The sequence below is a fragment of the Macaca thibetana genome, chromosome 4 (assembly GCF_024542745.1).
Source record: "Macaca thibetana thibetana isolate TM-01 chromosome 4, ASM2454274v1, whole genome shotgun sequence".
Lineage (NCBI taxonomy): Eukaryota > Metazoa > Chordata > Mammalia > Primates > Cercopithecidae > Macaca > Macaca thibetana.
Window position 1 is genome coordinate 132646250 of NC_065581.1, and position 20674 is coordinate 132666923.

Here is a 20674-nt window from a genome sequence, read left to right on the forward strand (position 1 = left end):
CATGTATTATTATATCCTTTTCTGATCTTTTTCAAGGATCTATTTTATAGATGATTGCTATGGTCTTCCTTATATTAATTATACAAATTTGTTTGTAGATCTAATAACCAAGATTTGATGGCACCAAATTTTTCTTCATATAACAGTTATCTCAGCCTTCTCAGCTATGCTTCAATAACCTGGTGTAAACCATTTACCATTTCAGAGTTTTGCAATAGAGGATAAATATAGCAATATGTTATATATTATTTTCAAAATTGTATTTTAATTGCTTTACTGGGACAATTATTGGTAACTTTGAAAAAGAGTTAAAAAAATCAGACATTAACAAATGCTCCAGGATTTCCATAGTTTCATACTAGCTGGTACTGCCCTAGCCAATCCTTGTTACCTCTTATTTGAATTATGGCAACAGCTTCCTAATGAGTCCCTTGCATTTAGTCTCTCATTGTTCTAGTACATTCTATATTGCGTGTTCCATTTATCTTTATGAAGAAAATTTTGACCAGGTTGTTTTTGTCTTCAAAGGTTTTAATAGTACCTATTTGTTACTAAATTTGGAACAAATCTTAGCCTCTTGTGCAAAGCTCAATATCCATCCTTCCTTCCTTTGTCCCTCTCTCCCTCCCTCCCTTCCTTCTTTCTTTCTTTCTTTTTTTTTTTTTTTTTTTTTTTTTTTTTGAGACAGCGTGTCGCTCTGTCACCCAGGCTGGAGTGCAGTGGCTCCAGCTAGGCTCACTGCAAGCTCCTCCTCCCAAGTTCATTTAGGTCATTCTCCTGCCTCAGCCTCCCGAGTAGGTGGGACTACAGGCACCCTTCACCACGCCCGGCTAATTTTTTGTATTTTTAGTAGAGATGGGGTTTTACCATGTTAGCCAGGACGGTCTCGATCTCCTGACCTCATGATCCACCTGCCTCAGCCTCGCAAAGTGGCTAGGAGCCACCACGCCCCCTCCTCCTCTTCCCTCTCTCTTTCCTTTCTTCTAAAATCTGGTAATATCTTCATTTCTCCCTCACTTTTGAAGGACAGTTCTGCTGGATAGAGCATTCTTGATTATCAGATTTTTTTGTTCTTTCAGTACTTTAAATATATCAGCTCAATGCTTTCTGGTCTCCAAAGTTACTGATGAGAAATCTGCTGATAATCTTATTGGGGATCCCTTGTATGCATGAGTCACTTCTGTCTTGCTGCTTTCAAGATTCTTATTTTGTCTTTGGCTTTCTACAATTTGATTATAGTGTGTCTTAGTGTGGGTCTCTTTGAATTCATTCTCTCAGAGTCTGTTGAGCTTCTTGGATCTTTTTATTCGTATCTTTCTTCAAATGTGGAAAGTTTTCAGCCATTATTTCTTCAAATAATCTCTCTTCTCCTTCTGAGACTCCCACAATGCATGTGTTGAACACTTGATGGTGTTCCTAAGGCTCTATTCAATTTTCTTTACTGTTTTTTGTTGTTGTTCTGCAGACTGAATAATTTCAACTGTCCTGTCTTCCAGTTTGCTGTTTCTTTTTTCTACATGCCTGAATTGGTCTTTGAATCCTCCTATAAAATATTCATTTCAGTTATTATAATTTTCAGCTCCAGTTTTTTTAGGTTTTCTATCCTTTTATTGATATTTCTACTTTGTTTTGGTTTTTGATTTTCTCCACATCTTCCTTTATTTTCTTGAGCATCTGTAAAACCATTGTTTTAAAGTCTGTGTTTAGTAGGTCTGTCATGCAGTCTTTTTCAGGGATGATTTTAGTTGGTTTATTTTCCCTCTCCTTTGAGTGAGCCATATTTTCCTGTTTCTTTGTATGATTTGTGATTTTTCTGGTTGATAACTAGACATTTGAATCTTATCACATGGTTACACTGGGAACCAGATTCTCTGGGTTTGCTATGTTTGTTTTATTGTTGTTGTAGGATGTTTGTGTTGAGGATCAGCTTGAGATGTAAATTTAAGGTCTTCTTAGGCCTTTTATGAGCCTGTGCCTTTCCCTGGGCATGTATGGCAACTTTCTACATTTTCCTGTATATTTAATTGCTTTTATGTATCTTTTTCCTTAAATGTCTCACCACCCAAAGGAGAAAAAGAGAAAAATAAATAAGGCACTGGCTCTTTAAATCTCCTGGAAGCCACTTCAGCCAGAGAGAGGGCCTGCAAAAATGGTGTGTGTATGTGTGTGTGTATACACAACAATAGCTGCTTGCCTTTGTGTTTGTACCTCCATGATCAGAAGCAGCAATTAGTGATCAGAACACAGATCTCATATATTTGAAAGACAAGGTCATTATTGTCCACCCTGTTCCCATATGCTGCCTGCAAGCTGCTTTAGGAACACAGACATGGCAGCCTGTCACAGGGACAGGGGATGAGGAATTGGTAACCACTATTGAGCTGAGAGTTAAAATGAACTGAAATTAACTGTAAGTTACCTTCCAAGCATTCCTCTGGAAGTTGCAAGCACTAGAGCTCCAAAATAGCAATATCAGACAGATTTCAACCGTGCAATTGTTATCTAGGTGGGGGAGAAAAATTCCCTGCTCTGCTATCTTCCTAGGATCCCCCTACCTCTAAATTAAATTTTTTTGAGATGGAGTCTCCCTCTTGTTGCCTAGGATGGAGTACAATGGCGTGATCTCTGCTCACCACAACCTCCGCCTCCCAAGATCAAGCGATTCTCCCGCCTCAGCCTCTCGAGTAGCTGGGATTATAGGCACGCACCCAGCTAATTTTGTATTTTTAGTAGAGACGGAGTTTCTCCATGTTGGTCAGGCTGGTCTCGAACTCCTGACCTCAGGCGATCCACCCACCTTGGCCTCCCAAAGTGTTGGGATTACTGGCATGAGCCACCACACCTGGCCCCCGCAAAGTTGTTTTTTTTTTTTTTTTTTTTTTTTTTGAGACAGTGTTCAGGGTTTTGCTCTGTTGCCCATGTTGGAATGCAGTGAAACTTACTGTAGCCTCAAACTCCCAAGTTCAAGCAGTCCTCCCACCTCAGCCTCCCAAATATCTGAGACTACAGGCACACACCACTATGCCTGGCAATTTTTTTTTTTTTCACTTTTTGTAGAGAGACGCTCTTGCTTTGTTGCCCAGGCTGGTCTCAAACTCCTAGGCTCAAGCAATCCTTCCTCCTTCTACTCCCAAAGTGCTGGAATTATAGGCATGAGCAACCACACCCACCCCAAAATATTTTTTTAATGCCTCTCTTCTGTTAGACATAAGTTTAGTAAACAAGATATGTAAGTCTTTGACCCATGATATCTACAGGATGCTGCAGACATTATAAGACGAACACATGAGTGAAAATATGATTACAGATTACGATAAATGCTATGAAGAAAAAATATGTGATCTGGTATCTTATCCTACAGTAGATGGCTACAACCAATTTTACTCAAGCATGGGATTCCTCTGAACTCCTTTCTTGTCTTAATCCTTCTCTTCTAATTATTGTTATTTAGAATTTATTTTTGCATATATCAAATAATAAGTTTCGGCAACTATCATTCAGGATTTTCTTAAAAGCTAAGATTGATTTACAAAGATTTTCTTCCTCCAATAAACATATATCAGATTTGGCCAAACCCCAGTACAAGAAAGACTCAGCTGCTTGGCCAAGAACAACTCTATCTACGTTGTGGCAAATATTGGGGACAAGAAGCCATGCAATGCCAGTGACCCTCAGTGTCCCCCTGATGGCCGTTACCAATACAACACTGATGTGGTATTTGATTCTCAAGGAAAACTGGTGGCACGCTACCATAAGGTAAAATTAATTTGCAAATAATCCAATTAGTTAATATCTAAGGAAATAAAGCGGGCAAGGAGAAAAATACGTTATTGATAATGATAAGCATACTTTAGAAATCAAGTAGAGGCAAAGCATAGAAAGTAATGATAAAGTGTGGAAAGCTCCTATAAAGAGGCTTAAGGGGTTCCGTGTGCATGTAAGAACACAGGAGTGTGTTTTTAGGAGTGTGTGGGAGTCAGAAAGTGCTACATGCATTATGCTGCACAATGTTGCCTTTTGGACTTTGTTTTTTTAAAGACATACCCTGGCAATGGGTCTAGGCTAGAACGAAAAACTGCTTACCACATAAACTCTGTCTTGAGGAGAATGGAGCAAACAAAGTTCCTTGCCAAGGAAAACAGTTAAGTATACTCGGCAAACAGAAGTAATGTATTTTACTCCCATGTCTTATAAGACTCCAAAGGGTCTTTATAGATAAAGATACCCATGTACACATCTGTAATGTGGAGACTGAACCAAAGGCTCAGTTTAGCTGGAATGGCCTCTGGTTCTCTAAAGCAAACTCTTTTCCCATGAAAACAGTGATCATAGATTAAATTGGTACTAAGATGTGAGCTTGCACTTTTTCCAACACTGTGATGTCCAGATCAACTTCCTAAAAGAATTTTTTTTCTCTTTCCCTTCTGTTTATTGCAGCAAAACCTTTTCATGGGTGAAGAGCAATTCAATGTTCCCAAGGAGCCTGAGATCGTGACTTTCAATACCAGCTTTGGAAGTTTTGGCATTTTCACATGCTTTGATATACTCTTCCATGATCCTGCTGTTACCTTGGTGAAAGATTTCCACGTGGACACCATACTATTCCCAACAGCTTGGATGAATGTTTTGCCACATTTGTCAGCTGTTGAATTCCATTCAGCTTGGGCTATGGGCATGAGGGTCAATTTCCTTGCATCCAACATACATTACCCCTCAAAGAATATGACAGGTAATGTGTGATCTTAAAGATATGCAGGCTGATGTAATCAGAAAAAAAAAAACCATGTTTTTCTAGCTAATGCATACTCCTTAATACAATGTTTTCCAGCTCTTAATTTTTGAACATCTAGTTGTTAATATGCTATAGAATCAATCTCAGTCTAAATTGTTTTGTAGATTTATTTGGTTTTATTTATCTTGATTTTTTTTTCCAAAATATATGACTTCTTACATACATCTCTCCTTTCTTGGCTTCTTGGTGTCATACTTTAACTGATTTCCTCTCACTTCTCTGTCTTTATCAGCATGTTTTACTGAAATTAATAAAACATATAACTTAGAGAGAGTAAAATGTGAATATGAGTTTAAAATAGTAATAACAATCATGAAATCCCTTTTTACTTTCCCATTTCAAATGATATTTTCAATTTATTACTTCCAGGAAGTGGCATCTATGCACCCAGTTCTTCAAGAGCATTTCATTACGATATGAAGACAGAAGAGGGAAAACTCCTCCTCTCACAACTGGAATCCCACCCATCCCACTCTGTAGTTGTGAATTGGACTTCCTATGCCAGCAGTATAGAACCGCTCTCGCCAGGAAACCAGGAATTTAAGGGCACTGTCTTTTTCGATGAATTCACTTTCGTGAAGCTCGCAAAAGTTGCAGGAAATTACACAGTTTGTCAGAAAGCTCTCTGCTGTCATCTAAGCTACAAGATGTCTGACAACCTAGCAGATGAAGTGTATGCCCTGGGGGCATTTGATGGACTGCACACTGTGGAAGGGCGCTATTATCTACAGGTAATATTTTGATGTCAGAAGAGTTACTGGATAAAATAAAGACACTCAGTTAAATATACATTTTAGATAAATAATGAATGATTTTTTAGTATACGCATATCCCGCTTTTGGTGATTTATGCATCCTAAAACTTTTGTTGTTTACCTGAAATTAAACTTGAGCTGGGAAGCCTATAAATATAGGCTAAATTTATTTGCTACATCTTTTTTTTTTTTTTTTTTTTTTTGAGACAGAGTCTCACTCTGTTGCCCAAGCTGGAGTGCAGTGGCACACAATTCTCATGACTCAGCCTCCCAAGTAGCTGGGACTATAGGCAAGCGCCACCATGCCTGGCTAATTTTTTTTTTTTGTATTTTAGTAGAGACTGGGTTTCACCATATTGGCCAGGGTGGTCTTGAACTCCCTGAGCTCAGGCGATCCGCCCACCTTAGCCTCCCAAAGTATTGAGACTACAGGGATGAGCCACCAAGCCTGGCCTATTTGCTAAATCTTGAAATCTTAGATGTCAGTTAGATGTCAGTTCGATTTTAAGCTGATTGGGGAAAGGCAGAACATTTACTTGCAGTAGCAGTATTAAAAATAAATATTTAAATTACAGATAATTATAACAGTTCATTGAAAACCTGTTTTATTTCCTCCTGAACAAATTAAACCATTTTCCCTATATGTTCACAAATGCCTATCTTGCTTTATAAAGAGTTTGACGCTAAGTGTATCCTGGACATGAATGGAGTTGACCACCAAGATTGTTCAATGGAATGATTTATTGCTGCAAAGATCCAATCTCTCACGCTCACAAGTGGCCTCCATGGTTCTCTAATTCTACTCTTCTCTTCCTTGGTCTGGCCCTCATCTTATCTCACTTAACAGAGCTTCCTGTTGACAGTCTGACAATCTCAGCTCCATCCAGTCAGTTCCCTACACTGTCGTTACAGAAATCACAAAAAGCTGTTTTTGATTATAATACTGTCTGGCTTAAAATTCTTCACTGACTTCTAATTGACAAATCAAATTTCTTAACATGAAAGATACACGAAGTCTAGATGTGTGGTCCCTTCCTATTCTCCATCCTCTAATTTCACTTCTACTTACATATATCCTGGTCTTTTGCAATATTGAGATATTTTCCTATTTCCTATTTGCTAGCACCTGCAGAACCTCGAGGTGTTTGCACAGATTGTTTGGTCCTTTATCCATGGCAAGCCCCACCTACTCATTTTCATAGCACTTTTCAGGTGTTATCTTCACCAAGGAGCCTGCCTGGATATTTCCCAAGGAGCTACTCCTACCTCCCCAGCTGAGTTAAGTACCTCCTTTGTGTGCTCCTAGAACACCATATGCTTAGCTTTATCAAAGACATACTATGTCATAGTATTCACATACTTATTTGAGACTGAGAACCCCTTGAGTGCTGAAATTATGCCAACTGCACAGTATTTTGTTTGCTCTATGATAACTACTCTATCAATACTTGCTCATTTTAGCAAGTGAAGGCCTACTATATGCCAGGTATTTATTTAGTGTTAATGATATGAAGATAAATAAGCATAGATTCTCCTCTTGAGGAATTAGTAATGGAGAAAGACATTTGAACAGATAATTTCAGCATAGGTTGGCATGTGATAGTCCGTAGAATGCACATTTTGCTGCAGGAGTACTAAAGAGCTCCACTTAGATTAATTTGGGAATGCAGGGAAGTTTCTGGAGCTGATGCTATTATCCAGGTGAAAAAGAGGAGGAGGGGATTCTTTGTGGTGTGAAGAGCATGAACAAGGGTGTGGATGCAGGCAGGAGCAGGGTCTGCAGGGAAAATCAAGCAGATCAGTGCTACTAAGGCATAGCTTGAGAAGCTGGGGTTGGTGGGAAATAAGCCTGGGGGCAACATCCTGTCCTGCAGGATCTTACCGAGCACACTTAAGTTTCAGCCTTTATTCTGCGGGTGATGGTCAGCTGGTGGAAGTGGTCCAGTGAGGGAATGATGTGGTCAGATCTGCCTTTGAGTGTATCATTTTTACTACTCTGTAGATGATGGAACAAAGACCCCAAAGACTAGATTATTAAAATAGTCTTATTAAGGGTCTGGACCAAGATTGTGTTTGTCGGAATAAAAGCAAAGCATGGAGTCTAGAAATATTTAGAAAACGGAACTCAGTGGCTAATTTGATGTGGAACAGGAAAGCAGAATGAAGAGTCCGGAATGTGGCAGGTTTCTGGCAAGAATGGCTGGGTGGGTGAGATGCCTCTGACAGATTAGGAGGCAAGAGAGGAGCAGACTGGTTGATAGTGGGTAGAGGCTGAGTTCAGTTATAGATACGGTGGTTTTGAAGTCGTTATGAGACATTCAGCTGGACATAGCCAGTTGGCTGTTGAATACTTTGGTGTGATGCTTAATGGAGGTACTAGAATTAGAAATATTGTTTCGAGAATCAGCAAGATACAAGGGGCGATTAAGCACGCAAGAGTGAATGACACTGCAAAGGAGACTGTACTGACAATAAAGAACTATTGACAAGGTAGAACCTTTAGGAGCTTCAGTATTTGGGGCAGGAAAGGACAGAGGACAAGAAACCTGCAAATACAATTGAGAAATAAAAGATAATTTAAAAAGAGAACATCTGGTAGATGCAAGGAAGTAGAGACTCTTGGAAGAAGGAAATCGGGAGGTGTATTAATGCAATACGTTGACCATTATTAGCATTTTTGAGTATAATTTTGGCAGAATTTTCTGAGCTCGTAATGATAGGATGATGGGCAGATTATATTGGGTTGAAAAGTCAAAGGGAAGTGAATGCATTTTTTTCCCCAAGAAGTCTTATCTGAGACAAGAAGAAGAGAAGCAAGACAAGGGCTTAACAGAGACTCATGGTCAGGAGAAATGTGTGTGTGTGTGTGTGTGTGTGTGTGTATGTTTCTCAACAAATGAGAGAGCCTTGATTGCCTTTGTAGGTCTAGGAGAAAGAGCTACAAAAGAAAAAATATATAAAATATGAGAGGAATCAGGCCAGGTGCGATGGCCTGTAATCCCAGCACTTTGGGAGGTCAAGGCGGGCAGATCACCTGAGATCAGGAGTTTGTGACCAGCCTGTCCAACATGGTGAAACCCTGTCTCTACTAAAAATACAAAAATTAGCCAGGCATGGTGGCAGGCACCTGCAATCCCAGCTACTTGGGAGGTCGAGGCGGGAGAATTGCTTGATCCTGGGAGACGGAGGTTGCAGTGAGCTGATATTGTGCCACTGCACTCCAGCCTAGGCAAAAGAGTGAGACTCTGTCTCAAAATAAAATAAAATAAAATAAAATATAGGAGGAATCAATACTCCTACTCAGTGTTCCAAGGTGCTGGAGGAAAGGGGGAAAAATAGTATCATGAACACAGGTACAAAATGTCTAACAAGTGGAAATTAAATGAATTATATGGTATATTATGGTATATTATATGGTATATTATATGGTATATTAACATATGTAGCCTTATATATGTGACATACATGTGGTATTATATTGCTATATAAATTTTTATAATTGAAGTATAAATTGTGATGTATTATTTTTAAGTTTAAAAAGGTTGGTCACAAAACAAGAGGGTAATAATCTCTTAGCTTTTCTTCCCTCCTTTTCCTTCCTGCCTCCTCTACGTTTTCCTACCTTTTTGCCTCCCCCAGAGTCTCGGCTCTTCCTAAAGAGAGTTGTGGGAAGTTCTTTCTTAGTGTTGTGAGGTAGGTTAGCTTTGTCAAGTAAAACCAAGCTTTCTGTTTATCTTGCTAGACGGTGATATTCCATTTAAATGATTGGTACCAGTTATGTTTTGGAATCTTTCTATTTAAAGATAATAATACGTATTACTTGATATTACCAGCAGAATCTGGGAAAATACCCAGAATCAAGCATATTAATATATCTATTGGAAAACTTGGGACTATTCACCTTAAATAGCTTGAATAAAAATGTTATAGCCTTATGTTAATTCAAGTTAGGTCTTAAGGCCAATGTGCCAGTGGGTTACAAAAATCCTTTATTTTCAGAGGATTTTGGATTTTGGTATTGAAGATAAGGAATTTTGGTATAATATTATATTTATAATTTTTCATAGTCTAACTGTGATGATACATTATGCTTGAAAAATCTTGATTATCACCAAAAGCCACCTCCAATCCAAGTGAAGAGAAACAAAGAGAGGTAAAAGTGAAATAAACCCCTATCTTGCTACACAGATTTTCTAAGCATTCTATAGTGAATATGCATAATTTTGTTTATATCAATATGTCATTGCAAACTTATTGCTTTTATATTTTTTCTTTGTTTTTCCTAAAGTTATTAATTGCCTTATTTTTTAAAATTTAGTTAATTTTCTTTGACTTTTGTTTTTTTTTTTTTTTTTTTTTTTTTTTTGAGGCGGAGTCTTGCTCTGTTGCCCAGGCTGGAGTGCGGTGGCGCGATCTCGGCTCACTGCAAGCTCCGCCTCCCGGGTTCCCGCCATTCTCCTGCCTCAGCCTCCCGAGTAGCTGGGACTACAGGCGCCGCCACCACGCCCGGCTAATTTTTTTGTATTTTTAGTGGAGACGGGGTTTCATTGTGTTAGCCAGGATGGTCTCGATCTCCTGACCTCGTGATCCGCCCGTCTCGGCCTCCCAAAGTGCTGGGATTACAGGCTTGAGCCACCGCGCCCGGCCTGACTTTTTGTTAAAACCCCATATCTTCCAACGGCATCTCAGAATAATTTTCCCACAATATCATTTTCATAAGATTATCTAGAGCTAAAAATAATAACCTTTCTCTGCACTGGTTTCCCTCTAGTCCTTCTGCACAGCTGTCATATAGAGATTTCCTTAACTGTCATCCTAGGAATGCTCTCTTAGCTATTTCCTTGCTTTGGGTTCTCTGTTTTTCTCCTTCTACCTTTATCTGTTCCTTTCTTCTGTTGGAGTCAACACTGTCTAGTTACATTGCTCTAATCTGAACTGGCTGCTCTCCATGCCTTGTACATGATAGGAGTCATCCTGGAATCTCCCTTTATCCTCGTGGTGAAGATTTTCTTTTTTTACCACTTCCCGGTGTGGATTTCCTGTTTTCTGTTCCCCATCTTCCTTGTTTTGGGCTTGTGCCCTCTTTGTTGTTGTTAACAGTTTCTGGAAAGAGAGTGATTGTGATGCAAGATTTTTGAGACTTACCAGTCTGAAAGTGCCTTTCCTCTTAAATTTAGTTAAGTATTTCCCTGGGCATGGAATTCAAAGGTGGTTATAACTTTTCTTCAGGATTGTGAATGTATTATATCCTCACATCTTATGTTGCTATTGAGAATTCTGAAGTTCTTCTGATTCTTGATTCTCTGTATGTGTATTCCTCATTCTGCACCTTCCCCAGAATGCATGCAGAGTTTCTTCCTTTCCATTTTCTTTTTCTCTTTTTCTGAAACTCTTATTATTGGGATCTTTTGCCTCTTGGATTGGTGCTCTAATTTTCCGACATTTTCTCTGCTATTTTTTACTACTTTATTTTTTCCCTCTACTTTCTGAGAGATTTCCTCCTCTTGATCTTCCAAATCATGTACTGAATCTTTTATTTTTGTTAACATGTTCGTAATTTCCAAGAACTCTTTTTTCTTGTCTTCTGAGTTTTACTTTTTCTTCAACACTTGTTTTTTTGTGCATATATTATTTCTTCTTCTCTCTCTGAGGCTATTTAGAAAACTTTTTATTGAATCTCTTTCCCCCTGCTTCCTTTAAGTTGCTTTTATCTGCTTTTTTATTTGCTTTTTCATGCAATAAGTTTTTCTCACATATCTGGTAACTCTTGGGGATTATCAAAAACTCATAGAAAATTCTGAGCATGTGAGTAACACTTGCCAATTTTGAGCTTCATGATAGAATGACCTAGCTGGACCTTTTGCTGGGGGGAAAATTTAAGGTAAGTGTCTTTAGAGACTTCCTCTTGGGATGGTCATGTCTCGCAGTTTTCAAGATTCTTCTAATTTCCTTCTTGAATCAGTTGTCTAGTTTAGGAAATAAAAATACAGGATCTCCAGGTAAATTTGAAGTTCAGATAAGCTTTTTTTTTTTTTTTTTTTTTGGTTGAGATAGTCTCTCTCTGTTGCCAAGGCTGGAATGCAATGGCATGATCTCCACTCACTGCAACCTCTGCCTTCTGGGTTCAAACAATTCTCCTGCCTCAACCTCCCAAGCAGCTGGGATTAGAGGTGCATGCCACCACACCCAGTTAATTTTTTATATGTCTGGTACAGATGGGGTTTCACCATGTTGGCCAGGCTGGTCTCGAACTCTTGACCTCAAGTGATCCACCTGCCTCGGCCTCCCAAAGTGCTGGGATTACAGGCGGGAGTCACTGCTCGCAGCCCAGATAAACATCTTTTTTTTTTTTTTTTTTTAAAGTGTAAGAATGTCTCATTCAATATTTAAGACATACTTATACTAAAAAATTATTTGTTGTGTATCTGAACTTCAAATTTAACTGGGAGTCTTGCCCTGTGTTTTGCCTGGCAACCCTATTCCTGAAAGATAAATCCCTGCTGGCAGCATTAGGGAGCCAAGTGGGGAAAATGGCCTTGCAAGGTGTGGGTGGGGGTTGAGGGGGAACGTTTTCAACATTCAGTATTATTTATTCAGGTAATTCCCTTCAACTGTGTCTCTTAAACTTTCATCTAAAGAACATCCACTTTACACCCTCTGGAAATACTGTCAGTTATTTACTGGAGTAGGGGAGGATCAGTTACCAAATTTTTTGGAGGACTCAGTATGCAAGGCATCCTTCACAACTTTCTGCTCATTTTTTTTTCCTTTGACTGCCACAACTTTACTCCTAGCTCTAGGTACAGAGCGGTCCCAGTGATTAAATCTTTGAGTACTTTGCAGTGTAGATAGGGTTGATTCTTGGCTCTTTCTACTGTTAGTTTAGGTCTTGGCTTTCTTAGGTCTGCTAAATCAGTTACTACTTTTTCTATCAACATCCTAGTTTTTAAAACTGTGCTGTGGTCTATCCTATTTTCCTATCTTTGTGGGCTAAAAAATTAGTGTTCTTTTTGAAGGATTGTAGAAAATAAAATTGAAGCATGTGTTCATTCTACCTTTACCTGAAAGTTACTTCTATCCCATCTTAATACACTTGCACTGAAGTGATTACTTTCCACCTGCAAAGTAGAAACAATGAGACCAGTTAGTGGCTACTGCTTTAGTCAAGCAAGAAATGAAGGTAACTTGGAATATGCCGTACAGATGAATATGGATTTCCTTTTGGAAACTTTTCATCTGCATGGTGAGATGACTCACATACTTAGATTTTATATTCAATGGCTACATATTATAGTGGAAAAAAAACTTAATGGAGAAGTGTTTCAGTTCTTGCACAGATATAGAGGATATGACTTTTCCAGATTACAGGGGTTGCCTCTAGGTCAACGCTGGGGTTCATTACAACTCTGAAGTTCTTTTATTGTGTGAAACAGGCAAAAAGATATGATTTACACAGGTGCCTAAATTAAACTTTTAAACACATTTTAAATTCTTGATAATTAAAATCATTAGTAACTTGAGAATATTGAAGATATAATTGTTCATGGCTATAGGCCAAGGATCTGATTGCTTTTATGTGGCTAATCTTTTTGACAGTGAATTGCAGGAGGCACTGGGGCTTAAAGTCCTTTATTTTTATTATTAGTTGTATTAATTATTCCATAATAAGCTGGATGACTCTAATGAAGAAGTAACATTATTTTACCAAATAAAGTGGCATAGGCATTTTTCCAGATTAAGAGAGTATTTCAGTTGACTTTCTCATTTTTTTTAAGAGCATCTAGCATTTTATTTAATTATTTAATTCTATTTTTATCTTTAAAATTTACCCTAGCTTTATTGTCATTAACGAATGAAAATTATATATCTTTACAGTATATGATGTGATATTTTGATATGTGTATACACCATGAAATGATTAAATCAAGCAAATTAACAAATCCCACATGACTTTCTTATGACTTACTGGTTTTCATGACTTCCCTAGATTTGTACCTTGTTGAAGTGTAAAACGACTAATTTAAAAACTTGCGGTGACTCAGTTGAAACAGCTTCTACCAGGTTTGAAATGTTCTCCCTCAGTGGCACTTTCGGAACCCAGTATGTCTTTCCTGAGGTGTTGCTGAGTGAAAATCAGCTTGCACCTGGAGAATTTCAGGTAAGAATCTTTGAATATTGCCAATTAGTTTCACATAAGAGGAAGCACTTTTTGATATAAAAACCTGCTCAAGTGCTTACAAATATCATAAAAATTTCCATTTGGAAAGTGCCAGATTGTCCTTGGGGATCATGAAGGACATTGAGCAGGCTGCTTTCTTGACTGGGAATTCTTAACATAGTAATTAGTGTGTCTTTGAGAATAAAAAGATATATATCTTATTTTGGGGATTATAGGGAGTTTAAGGTCTTCCACATAGAAAGAAGATTCAACGAGAGTAGTTTCAGAACCAGTCCCACTGGAGCCCATTAGGATACTGGGAAATGACGGCCTAGGGAAGTTGAAAGGAGTCCCTCTCATCGAGTGAGTCAAGGCTCTGTGTGACGGTAGAAGGAAAAGAGACAAAGAAAAGCTGAAAAAGAGAGAATTCGACAGTGGCTGATGTTGGCAAAAAAGCAAAAACTTTTTAAAGTTCAGAAAGAATCCCTTGTTGCACATGTGCTCTGCCCAGCCACATTCTTCCGCTGACTTCCTGCAAGTTCTCCTCTCACTTCCCGTCCTTGGTAGAAACCACTGCTGGGGTGAGGGAGGACAACAGAATGATGAGGTGGTTGTAGTGAGCAAGAGACAGGAGATGACAGATGCTCAGTTCAAACCCCTCTTAGTCAATTGCTTCAGGCCATTGTGAGGAGCAATTGTGGGGAGCATTTATTTTGTCTGAGAGGACTAGGTTTCTCTTCTGTATACTGCCAAATCCACTGGTTTGTGTTTATTAACTCTTACGGCGCCTCCACAGGTAAGTAAAGCAGAAGATATTGATTACAGGCATCTCAATAATAAATGAATCAGTGCCAGTTTCATAGCTCCAATTTTTCTCGTACTCGGCAACATTTCAAATTTTTCTGATGCAATAGAATTTGGCCAGCATTTTTGTTTCTTCATTCTGTTATAGTAAATTTTTAAAGTGAGTTATGGGATTGTATAACTTGAATGTAGCCTTTGCCTACTTTTTTGTTTTAATCAGGTGTCAACTGATGGACGCTTGTTTAGTCTGAAGCCAACATCCGGACCTGTCTTAACAGTAACTCTGTTTGGGAGGTTGTATGAGAAAGACTGGGCATCAAATGCTTCATCAGGTCTCAAAGCACAAGCAAGAAGAATAATGCTAATAGTTATAGCACCTATTGTATACTCATTAATTTGGTAGAATATTGACATTTTCTGTTTTTTACTTGGGATAATTTAAAAAATGATGGATAAGAAAAGAAAGATTGTTCTGGGTTAATATTGTTCTCTAGTATAAGTGAATTACTGATTTCTCTTTATTTAGACAAACACACACACACACACACCAGATAATATAAGCTTAATAAATTATCTGTTAATGTAGATTTTATAAAAAACTGTATTTGAACATTGGTCTTTCTTGGAAGTGAGCTAATTATATCAAATAAATATTACAAATCTTTTATGCAGAAGAAATAAAAACCGGGTAAAAAACATATCAGAACTATCATAAAATTTACTTATAAGAAGGCTGCTCTTGTTACCACTTTTATTATAATACGTATCACTTATTCAGCTCTGTTGAAAATTTCCAAAGATTTTATTTGTTTGCTATTTTAGTTTTTCACCTAATCAATGCATTTTGATTCTCTTGTGGTTTGAATAATGTCTCTCAAAAATTTATATGTTGAAGTACCTCAGAATGTGATTGTATTTGGAGACAGGGTCTTTAAAGAGGTAATATAAGGTCATTAGGATGGACCCTAATTCAATATGACTGGTGTTCATAAAAGAAGAGGTGAGTAGGGCACAACAGGCTCAAAGGGAGACCATATGAAGACACAAAGGAAAAACAACTCTTTACAAGCTAAGGAGAGAGGCCCTCAGAATAAACCAACCCTGCTAACACCTTGACCTTGGATTTCCAGCCTCCAAAACTGTGAGAAATACATTTCTGTTGTTTAAGTCACCCAGTTCATGGTACTTTGTTAGGCAGCCCTGGCAAATGAATCAAAGACAATTCCTGTTCCTCTCTCCACCACTACTGTTTTCTACCATAATCTGAAGCTTCAACAAAAGGCTTACCTGGTAAGAATATTCAGCTGGTCTGGGTCCCCAAGACTCCAACAGACACTCTTAGAGAAGGATTGCTGATGGATTGATAGTGAAACCATTAGAACATTGAATTCCTCTGGAATTAGAAAATGAGAGAATCCCATTTTAAGAAATTAGGTATTTAATCTAGCATTATGTGTTCTATTTTAGTAACAGCAGAATCTCTTGACATTACACAATTCAGTGAAACAAAGAACATCATTTAAGCCAAAACATCTCGCAAAGTGACTAATAGAATCTGAGCACTAATATCATAGTACTGTGATGATGGACAATTACATAGCACCAATAGCAGCCATGCACTGTGCAAAGCATGCCTTTCTGCACAGGAGAGCAAGGCACTTGCAGCAGTGATCTATGCCAGCAAAACATCATTTTGAGACAAACGTTTTTGTGGCAGATGTTCTTCCTAAAAAGTACTATATCATCCAAGAAATATTTGAGTAAAATCCCTTGTGCTTTTGGGTGACATTAACTGACATTTGCTTTTTTTCAAGACCTAATAGAAAATAAGAAAACCCATAATGTATTTAGAAACAGGAATCCACAGAGCAAGTCTCCATACTCTCATATAATTTCAATGTAAAACAGAAAACATATTGATGTGTTGGTGATAGGCTTGAATTATTAAAAACTTCAAAAGAATTCTAAATGTTTCTTTTCTGCTCAACATTGACAACTGTGGTAGGTCTCCCTTGTGGTGTAATGAATTGCCCCCAAACTAATATCTTAAAACAACAAAGATTTATTACCTTATAGAGTTTCTGAGGGTCAGGATCCGGGACTGGCTTAGTGGAGTTGTTCTGAATTAGGGCCTTTGTAAAGTTGTAGTTAACTTGTCCCCAGGGCTGCCATCATCTCAAGGCTTGGGTAGGGCTGGAAAAAATCTGTTTCTAAGCTCACTCACGGTTGTTGTCAGGCCTCCATTCTGTAGGATGCTAGAAAAACTTTCATAAAATGTCATCTGGCTTCTCCTAGAGCAATGATACTGAGAGAGAAAGCACATGAGAGAAAGAACGAGGGAACTTGGATGTAAGCCACAGTCTTTGAAAACCTAATCACAGAAGTGACATCTCTTCTTTCACACGATATTGGTCACATGGACCAACAATGGCACAATGTGGACAGAACAAACAGAGTTGAGAATATCAGGAGGTGGGGCTTCATGGGGGCCATTCTGGATGCTATCACAGTGAATATATGTATTTATATTTACATATGTATATATTGCAATGTAATTTTAAAAATAGGATTGTTTTCCTTTTCTTTTTGCTGTATGTGATATGTATTTCAAAATACACTCCCAATAGTCATATCTATTAGAAAAGTACTACACTAAAAAACTTTCTATATGTTGTATAATTAAATTAAATAATGTAATAATCTCTACTTTTGGTCAATAGTAAATTTAACTGTTTGCCTTAACTACAGTTTGTGGTAAAACCATCTCCTTTTAATATATACAAAGGACTTTTTTTTTTTTTTTTTTTTTTTTTGAGACAGAGTTTCACTCTTGTTGCCCAGGCTGGAATGCAATGGCACGATCTCAGCTCACTGCAACCTCCATCTCCTGGGTTCAAGCGATTCTCCTGCCCGAGCCTCCTGAGTAGCTGGGATTACGGGCTGGGATTACAGGCGTGCTCCACCATGCCTGGCTAATTTTGTATTTTTAGTAGAGATGGGTTTCTCCATGTTGGTCAGGCTGGTCTCGAAATCTTATCTCAGGTGATCTGCCTGTCTAGGCCTCCCAAAGTGCTGGGATTACAGGCGTGACCCACCATGCTCAGCCCATGGGACTTTTGCATTCATTTTTCCGAAGCTTACTTTTTAGGGGAACATACATTAAAAAGTAACATAAAATAAACAGCAAAAGTTCCAGAATTATTAATTCATGAAGTGCAACCACTAGGAAAAAGGGTCTTAAAAACATTACCCTCTTTACCTAATTGATTCTTTGAAGAAACCAATATTCTTTTTCCTAATAATCTATTTTATATACAATATATATCAAAAGTATATAAATACATATGTATATAACAAAAGTGAAAGAAACTGACTCTTAATCACAATGTTCTGAATATCAAGAGGAACACTAAAAAAGTCAACTAGAAAATCAAGTCAACGTCAAAAGCTGTTCTGAAACACATCACTTTGATTTTATACTGAAAGCTGATACCTCGAATTTCCTCTGCTTCGCTGTCCTGTGGTTATACTGGGCGTGTTCCAAATGTGTCACTTTTATTTTTATTTTTTATTAAAAAAAATAATTTCAATGGTTATTTTAGATTCAGGGGGTACATGTGCAGGTTTGTTACATGGGTATATTAGGTAATGCTGAGGTTTGGGGTACAAATGTCACCCAGGTGATAAGCATAACACCCAATAGGTAGTTTTCAGCCCTTTCCCTCTCCCTGTTTCCCAGCTGTAGTAGCCCCCAGTGTCTGTTGTTGCCATCTTTATGTATACCAAATGTTTAGCTTCCCTTTGAAAGTGAGAATATGCAGTATTTGGTTTTCTGTTCCTGCCTTAACTCGCTTAGGATAATGACCTCCAGCTGCATCCATGTTGCTGCAAAATACATGATTTTGTTCTTTTTTATGGCTGTGTAGTATTCTATGGTGTATATGTACCATATTTTCTTTATCTAACCCATCACTGATGGGCAACTATGTTGATTCCATGTCTTTGCTATTGTGAATAGTGCTATCATGAACATACGAGCGCACATGTCTTTTAACAATTTCTTCTCCTTTGGGTATATAGTTAGTAATGCAGTTGCTGGATCAGATGGTAGTTCTGTTTTGAATTCTTTGAGAAATCTCCAAACTGCTTTCCACAGTGGCTGAACTAATTTACATTCCCACCAACAGTACAGAGCTCCCTTTTCTCCACAGCCCCAACAGCAGCTGTTATTTTTGACTTTTTAAATAATAGCTATTCTGACTGGTATGAGATGGTATCTCATTGTGGTTTTGATTTGCATTTCTCTGAAAATGAGTAATGTTGAGCATTTGTTCATATCTTTCTTGACTACTTGCATGTCTTCTTTTGAGAAGGATCTGTTCATGTCCTTTGCTCATTTTTAATGGAGTTTTTTGTTGTTGTTGATTCAAGTTCCTTATACATTCTGGATATTAACCTTTATTAGATCTTTGGTCAGATGCAGTTTGCAGGTATTGTCTCCCATTCTGTAGGTTGTCTGTTTACTCTGTTGATAGTTTCTTTTGCTGTGCAGAAGCTCATTAGTTTAATTAGGTTCCACTTGTCAATTTTCTTTTTTGTTGCAATTGCTTTTAAGGTCTTAGCCATAAATTCTTTTCTAAAGCTGATGCCTAGAATGGCATTTCCTACGTTTTCATCTAGATTCTTGTAGTTTCCAGGTCTTATGTTTAAATCTTTAATCCATCTTAACAAAATAACCTACAGATTAGTGCTATTTCTACCAAACTACCAAGGTTATTTTTCACAGAATTAGAAAAACTATTTTATAATTCATGTGAACCAGAAAAGAACCCCCAGAGCCAAAGCAAAATCGTAAGCAAAAAACAAAACAAAGACACAAAAACCAACAAAGGCAGCAGCATCACGTTATCCAACTTCAAACTACATTAAGTCCACAGTAACTAAAACATCATGGTACTGATACAAAAACAGACACACAGACCAATGGAACAGAATAGAGAACTCAGAAATAAAGCTGCACACTGATATAGTTTGTATATTTGTCCCCACCCAAATCTCACGTTGAATTGTAATACCCAATGCTGGAGGTGGGGGCCTGGTGGGAGGCATTTGGGTCATGGGGATGCAGCTTTCACAGCTTGGTACTTCTTGGCGATAGTGAGCTCTCACAAGATCTGGTCATTTAAAAGCGTGTGGCAGTCCACCTACTCTCCCTTGCTCCTGCTTTTGCCATGTGAAGCGCCTGTTCCTGCTTCGTCTTCTGTCATGAGTAAAATCTTCCCAAGGCCTCCCCAGAAGCAGATGCTGGCACTGTGCTTCCTGTGCAGTCTGCAGAACCATGAGCCAATAAAACCTCTTTTCATATAAATTACCCAGTCTCTGGCATTTCTTTATAGTAATGCCAAGAACAGTCTAATACACACACCTACAACCATAATTTTTGACCAAGTAGACAAAAATAAGCAATAGGGAAAGGACTCTCTATTCAGTAAATGGTGCTGGGATAACTGGCTAGCCATATGCAGAAGAATGAAACTGGACCCCTACCTTTCACCATAATTTTTGTTTTTGAAAAGATAGTAAAATTCTTAGATGAGGAGAGTATCCTACACTTATAATAATGCTTAGGCAGCATGCTCTAGTGTGCAATGGAATTATTGTTTACAGAAAATGCAAAAACAAATCTATGTTCTAATAATATTCTTACCTATTTGGGGTTTGTGTAATTTAAATGAAACCTAGTGGATAAAAATACTAAGTAAATATGGGACCTAGTAAATCTAAATATCTGTAGCACTTCAAATATGACGATAATGATAACCCAATCTTAAAATACGAGGAAAACACATATAAATTAATAGTGCTGTATTATAATGCTGTTACTGTGTATACAATTTTTATCACGGCAACTTGTAGATTAAACATAAACAAAAGCTGTACCCTTAAAAATTGAGATCTACTGTGTTTTCTTTCTTTCTTTCTTTTTTTTTTTTTTTTTTTTTTTTTTTTTTGTGAGATGGAGTCTTGCTCTGTCTCCCAGGCTGGAGTGCAATGGCATGGTCTTGGCTCACTGCAACCTCCGCCTCTTGGGTTCAAACGAGTCTGCTGCCTCAGCCTCCTGAGTAGCTGGGCCTACAAGCGCGTGCCACCACACCCAGCTAATTTT

General features: G+C 38.0%; 1 protein-coding gene across 1 annotated transcript in view; it reads left to right on the forward strand.

The window, feature by feature from the left end:
- VNN1 (vanin 1) overlaps window positions 1-19907 on the forward strand; it is a 36969-nt gene extending 17062 nt beyond the window's left edge. The window contains exons 3-7 of the mRNA XM_050788004.1: window positions 3564-3756; window positions 4438-4729; window positions 5162-5523; window positions 13534-13704; window positions 14729-19907. Of these exons, the coding sequence (XP_050643961.1) occupies window positions 3564-3756; window positions 4438-4729; window positions 5162-5523; window positions 13534-13704; window positions 14729-14911 (1201 nt within the window). The 3' untranslated portion in view covers window positions 14912-19907. The remainder of the gene's footprint in view (window positions 1-3563; window positions 3757-4437; window positions 4730-5161; window positions 5524-13533; window positions 13705-14728) is intronic.
- Window positions 19908-20674: the final 767 nt, after the last annotated feature.